The following is a 7,261-nucleotide window of genomic DNA, read 5'->3' as shown; positions in this document are numbered from 1 at the left end:
TTTGTACAGCTAACAGAGAATAGTGTCTAGGACACAATTCCTTTTCCCTCAGAACTAAGAAAGGTCATCGGCAGATCCGGACGGCGACCCCGCTCTGGCCATATCCAAACGATCTGCGCGGAGGACGGACCTGGTCCGGTAGACTCCAACAGCTCAGAGGCAAATTTTGCAAATATGGCAGTAGCCATCGATCATCTTAAGATAAGATATACTTTATTAATCCCAAGTTGGGAAATGTTTTTGTTACAGCAGCATACTACTTTGTTCTACTCCACTACAATTCAGAGGTTAACCTGGTATTTTTACTCCACTACATTTATTTTAGTTACTTTGCAGATTCTGATTAATGATGTGAAATATAAACAACCCTTAAATCAGACTTTATTTACACCTGAGTACAATTCAGGGAAGGTGATTGTCAAGTGCCAAAATAAATTATGCAATATATTGGACGTTAAGTACTTTGTCAGACTTCATATTTATCTGTGGATAACCCACAAAAAAGAAGACCTTAACTTAAAGTAATCTTTAATGTTTACATAAAGCCTTATTAGTTTGTCTGTTTTGCACTTCCTCCTGTTAATATCTTTGGACGTCCTGCACTAAACTGTTTTATTGTAGAGATCACTACAGTATCTTCTTGATATTTTCTATTCTAATGTTACGTGCCGTAGTGTTTGTGTGGGTATGTGTCTTTCTCTCTCTCCCTCTGATTACCCAGGTGCAGCCTCTCCCCAGGTGCTCCCAATCCTCAATCAGGGCCTATAAAGGACCTGAGGAAGGCTGCAGTGGTCTCTCTCCTTCTCCTCTGGCTGCATGTGTGCAGCCTGTCTCTGTCGCCGTGTGTGCAGCCTGTACATTTGTGCATTGTTAGGAGTTGTGTTCCGGTATACATTGGTACCTTAGTTTACTTTACAAGTTGGCTGGTGAGCCTGTTTTTCTTTTTTGTCCATTAAACCCTCAATTTGTGGCTTCAGAGATCCGTTTCCTCTCCTTTTTCTCTCGCCCGGTCATTTTATATTTTGTTACTTCCCTTTGGTTCCCTTAGCCCAGTAGGGAATGTAACATCTATATTTATATCATGCCTTCTACTTTCCCCCAATTTTGTATGTAGGCTACTCTTAATATTTAAATGTTTTCTTCAAATAAAACCTATTCAATAACGTGCTTTAACCCTTCTCTTGCGTTTCGGGTCAAAAGTGACCGAATTACTTTTATTTTAATCATAAATATTGTGTTTTTCATCCGATTGCCTCAATACCTTATGTTATCCTCCACACTAGGCCTCTGAACGTATACACTTGATGATCACCACTTGCATTGAATTTTGAGTGATTTATTCAACAGTGAAACACCCTTGACGTTTTCGGTCAGATTTGACCGCCATAGAAAATGAATGGGTATGAGTGTGTATTATGTTCATCCTGCAGATGGAAAACATCTACACACACACACGTTACGGGAACCTCTCCCTTTCTCACGCTGTATGATATATGTATCATACCTTCTCACAGGTGCGAGCTCTGTGCCCCTCGAGAAACACAAACTTCTCACTTTCTCGGGCTAAATGCGCCTCCATTACTGGCTCTCAAGCAGTTATATTTGTGCCTTGCTCACATTTGACTCATTGACACAATGAGCAGGCGACCGATTAGGCGATTTTCTGTACGAGAGGCTCTGGACACATTTTTGAACCAGATGAAGAGGAGATTGAACCAGATGAAGAGGAGATTGAACCAGATGAAGAGGAGATAGAGGAAGATGTCTCAGAAATGGAAGACAACAGTGATACAGACTATGAGCCTGCAACAGATCAGGGAGAGGCCCCTGAGGGAGAGGAGCCTGACCCCCTAAACGCACCAGGAGCGTCTGCGCCGCGTTACGGCTGCGCCGCGGCGGTCGTAAGGATCGCGGCCACTCTAGTCAATGGGTGCTGTTCCACCAGACGCGCCGCGCCACGCCACGCCACGCCGCGGCTCGGCGCGTCCCAGAAGCTCCTCGCCGCAAGGAATTTCTAAAATATAGGATGAATCCTATTTTTGAAGCGGCGCAGCGCGGCGCAGGCAGGAAGTGGAACGTTCATCTGGCCCAGGCCCATCCCCCAAATAAACTCGTGTTGCAGACCCCCTTTCACAACACGACACCCAAAATGGACGAAGAGCGATTCATCATCGAAGTGGAAAAACACACTATTTTGTATGACATAACCCATCAATACTACAAAGACAACGTCAGAAAGGACAAGGTCTGGTGTTTAGTCGGTGGAGTTATTGGAGTGGAAGGTAAATATTAATGTTTTAAAGTTAATGAATACTTGTATGTACAGTAGAGAGCCATTCAGTTTAACATGTTGTGAAAGTCATTACAAAAAAATAGTAAACTTGCATTTCACAAGAAAGTAAGATCTTATTTCCTATATCCAAATATAAACATATATATACTGTATATATATATTATATGATTTTGTATTTATATAAAGAGTTATTGCATTTAACAGAATCAATCACATATACAGATGAGACACAGGATTGAAGCCAATGGGGCAGACAGAAGGGGAAGCATCATGTTAATTACAACCCCCAACATCCATATGATAATTGCCTGACAATGGTCAGAGCGACACCCTTCTGTCTGAGAACATTTTGTAGAAACCTAGATGCATAAATTCCCATCATATATATTGTTATATACTGTTTTTTTAACTATACTTTAGCTTGTGAATTTTGCCCAGGGATCAATAGTTTTATTTAACCCATTATAATGATAATATATTTTAATATTCAATTTATTTTGTATTCATTTTAAAGTATAGCTATCAGAAAAATGTAAAATGAAGAAATAATATTTCCCTCTGAGGTATTGTAGTAAAACAGGAAATTGTATTTCACAAGTGCCATTGTACAATAGTACAGTAATTCATCAAATATAGGGCTACTACATTTTGCTTTGTAATATTTTTTTACATCATTGAAAAAACAACTACCCAGAGTATAACCTTGAATTTATAGTCAGATAAATTGTGAGGACAGACAAGAATAATTTGTCAGACAAAACTATTTATTATGAAATGTATTATCAAAAAAATACATAATAACATAGGATATAAAAAATAAAGAACAGTTTTTTACAAATGCAACAATAACCTGTCTTTGAGAGTACAACAACTAATACTTTTTTGCTTTTTCGAATTCTCTGGAATGAAAAAACACATCTTTCAATCATTTTGTCGTAACTTGTGTGTGTTCCAGTAATCACACCATCCTGTCCTGCCAAGACACACTGCCCTCAGGAGAGTTGAAGAAGGTGCAGAAAGCCTCCCTCACATTACAGGCCTCTCTTGATGCCCTGTTTCCTCCCATGTTTCTCACTGGTGCCATGTGTCTTCCTTGCTGCTCTTCCTCATCCAGCAACCTCTGGTTTTCACTAGGGGCCAGCAGGAAGTTGTGTAGGATGCATGCAGCCACCACAAGCTTGTCCACGTTTTTCGGGTGCAGGTTGATGCGATGATGGAAGATTCTCCACCTGGAGGCCAGAATGCCGAAGGCATTTTCCACCACCATCCTTGCTCTGGAAAGTCTGTAGTTTAAAATCCTCTTTTGTTGAGTGAGGTTCTTTCCAGGGTATGGTCTCATCAGGTATGGCTTGAGTGGGAAAGCTGCATCACCCACCATGACGAATGGCATCTCACCCAGGTGAGCAGCACCAGGTAGAGAGGTACTGGTTGGAACATGAAGTGTTCTGGCCTCCAGTCCTTTCCCCAAATCCGATCCGGCATACACCCCACCATCACTTGTTCTTCCGAAGTCCCCCACTTGAATCACTCGGAACCTGTAGTCAGCATCAACAAGTGCCAAAAGCACTATGGAAAAAGTCTTCTTATAATTGAAGTACTGACTCCCAGACAGTGGTGGTGCTTGGGTGACGATGTACTTTCCGTCTATTGCTCCCAAGCAATTTGGGAAATTCCATTTTTCCCAGAATCCTTGTGCAACCTCCTTCCACGTGTCTTCTGTTGGCCTGGGTAGGAACCTCTCCATCATCATTTTTTCAATGGCTGCACACACCAAATGGACAGCTTCTCTCACAGTACTGCATCCTAGGCGATAGCTGAATGCTAGGCTGACCAGTGAGTCCCCGGAAGCCAAGTATCTGTGAAGGGAAAAACAAGCAAAGAATTAATAAGTGAAATCATTTTATTAATCGGAATCTATTCTTTTTTTCAGTCGACATTTGCAAGGCGAAATGGAAGTCACTGAGGGATGCTTTCGTCAAAAACCGGAAGAAGTCCATCCCCAGTGGATCTGCAGGTGGCTCGCAGAAGGCCTGGAAGTATTCAGATATAATGTCCTTCATTTTGCCATATATACAGCAAAGGAGGTATGTATGCACATTTTTTTATTTATATAATTGTGTAACTTTGTAATTTGTCATGATGTATTGCAAAGGGTATGAAAGACTTTATTTTAAATTACATAAATATGTTCATATTGCATAAATTAATCCCAGGAAAAAATATTTTAATTGATTTCATGTTGTTGTTTCTTTTAATATAGTTCTACAAGCAGCTTGGGAAATCCTTCCCCATTAGAAGAGATAGAGAGAGCATCTACACCAGGAGCAGCATCTGGATATTCAGGCCCACGCACACCCACACCACCTACAGCCCCACCACCTCTGGTACCCACAACCTCTGCAGAGAGGAGGCCCTCTAGGTCCCGTAGCCCCCAGGGATCCACACCAGCAGCGGCGGCCCAGCGTTCCACAAAGAGGAGGCCACAGAGCACAGACCTTGGGGAGCAACTAATTTCTCTACTGCAGGAACCTTGTTAGGAGATTTAAATGTTAATTAGGCCGCATTTCCAAATCTCCTCGCGTCCCTACACAAGCCATTATCTTACAGGAAGGGAATCCAGATCATACAAGTAACCGTTAAACAATAATCCACTTTAATGGTAATATACAATGCAATACAATCAAGTACAATCAATACAGTACAAATTACATACAGTTCTGTGGGATCCCACATTTACCTGATACTCACGTGAGCCAGCCAGCCAGCCAGCCAGCCAGAGGAGAAAGAGACCGAACACAGCGGGGTTTCTGTCTATATCCCTCGCTGACCCAAGGAGGAGTTATCTGCGCCTCCCTTCCAGACCAGTGATTGGCTGCCCAAATTATCATCAACACCCCACATCAGGGATGACTGTATGTTAACTCCTGACCTTCCCCCTCTTCCTGTGTCCTCTAAAAACCACATGTTAGCAGGCCCAAAACCAGCCCAGTTTTCTACACAAATCATTTTCAAGCTTCTTCACAGTTTGCATGAATACATACAAATATATCCTTACAATTCCCTCTTTTGCACTCTTAAAAAAGAGAGTGCAATTTATACAAGGCACTTGCAAAAAACTGCATCCTTGTCTGCTGAGTCTCCATACTTTTTATTCTCAGTGTCCACAGTGAAGGGCACTCCGTCCAGGCTCTCGTTGCAGATGACGCAGCGGAAGCAACCGGGGCGGTAAGACTTCCCCAGGGCCTGCATGTCCATGATTAGATGTCCACCTGCGTTGCACTTGTCTGCAGACTGCTGGAACCCAGAGTACAGAAAGTCCTCTTCACAGAAAACCCTTCCTGCGTCATAGTAGAACGCCTTCCCTCTCAGCCTTCGACTACAGGCGCTGCAGGTGAAGCAGCTGTCATGGTAGAGGCTGCCCATAGCTTGGCAGGCCTGGCTGGCTCCATACACCGTCTTGTTGCACTTAACCCACACTCCTGTTTCAGCGGAGAGTGGAGTCCCCTGTGCCATCCTGGCTTGCCGTGTCTTTGTCCCCTCTGATCCGCTGACGGCGGCTTCCGAGTCGATGCTGAATAGATGTCCTCCCGATCTTCCTTCTCCGGTCCGATGATGATGCCTCCCGGGACGACTGCTGGATGGATGATGGATGTCGTCGAGGTCCTTCTCCTCCAATCCGCTGATGACAGCATCCGAGTCGACCTCCATGACGAGAGCCAGATCTGTCCTGATGTCGTCTAGGGTCCTCGCAGGTGTTTTCCCCCACCGCACACTGGCTCCGCACAGTGGTACCAGTTGTCCCCCTTTCCTTGTAGGCGGACGGCATGGGATGTCCTCTGGGTCACTCGGTCGGGGCCGGAGAGCCTGGGGTTGACAGTCAGCCTCCTGCGTCTCGGGTCCCCCTTTTGGCATCCACAACCTGTGTGGAGAAATCTGATACAAATCCCTCAAGCCTACGCTCCGGGCTCTGGGGCCCTCGGCTGTTTGACCCACCAGTGCGTGGCAACTTGGAGCCTGTTGGTGGGGTGTCTTAAAACAACAGACGTGTGTGCACAGGTTTTCTAAATTAATTGTGCTGCTTCAGAATCTTGGACAGTGCCCACTAAATAAGAACCCCAACATCTTTAGGTAAACTAAATAACATATTTCAATAGCTCTGAATTTCTGACAAGCATCTGTATTTATTTTTAAATGAAATCCCTGAGATCCCATTAAAAATCTAAAAATATGATTTGAACTGCTAATGTTTCTGGTAAAGAAACACACTAATCTTATGGATTCAAAAACAACCAAAATCACAATACTAACAAAGTGAATGGCTTCCTGGTGATACTGCTTCTACCCGTCAGTTCTTAGATATTATCCTACTAAAAAATGAATACAAAATTCCAACAAACTGTCATCAAATGTCTTTCTATTACAAATGTAGATGAAATGTATATCCCCATAATGACCTAAACAATAAAGTCTATGGCTCTTACTTCTTTACCAGGCTAGTTACATGTTGTTGTCTGTTGAAACATTACTCACCGGTCAGTCTCTCCAGTATTCCATTCTGGACTTACATCTCTCTGGCAGCCCCTTGGCCACGGATTCTCTATCTGTGTTACCTGCTATAACTCAATCAATATTAGAGACATGTCAACATTCATCAAACAGTCTCTTATCCCCAAATATGGAGCAGGTCAATTCTAAAACTGTCAATCAATGGTCAGATTGAACAATGGAGTTGGGCAGCAGGTTCCTTTCAGTCCCTAAATGAAAAATGTACATTGTAAAGTTTACACTCCCCCTTTTTTACACATTCTCTCATGTGTAAACAAAAACCTGTATGGGAAGAAAACCTTCAGGTCATAATGGATTATAAGACAATACCAAACATTTTTCCCAGTAAACACTTGAGAGTATTTCTCTCCATCATTCAGTCCTAAAAGAAACAGAATTCCAAATTTCATAGTTTGAGTTTCA

The 7,261-nt window shown here is 43.0% G+C and overlaps 1 protein-coding gene across 1 annotated transcript; it reads right to left on the bottom strand.

Annotated features, from left to right (window-relative positions):
* Positions 1–3,248: 3,248 nt before the first annotated feature.
* LOC139434546 (uncharacterized) lies at positions 3,249–4,157 on the bottom strand (the record flags this gene model as incomplete). The annotated part of the gene is made up of 1 exon (XM_071204497.1): positions 3,249–4,157. A coding segment is annotated over one exon (906 nt), but the record flags the coding sequence as incomplete, so codon positions are not given.
* Positions 4,158–7,261: the final 3,104 nt, after the last annotated feature.

This window comes from Pseudochaenichthys georgianus, chromosome 10 (assembly GCF_902827115.2).
Source record: "Pseudochaenichthys georgianus chromosome 10, fPseGeo1.2, whole genome shotgun sequence".
In the NCBI taxonomy this organism is placed as follows: domain Eukaryota; kingdom Metazoa; phylum Chordata; class Actinopteri; order Perciformes; family Channichthyidae; genus Pseudochaenichthys; species Pseudochaenichthys georgianus.
Note: the sequence above shows the minus strand (reverse complement) of the source record. Positions and strands in the feature narration are given on the sequence as shown.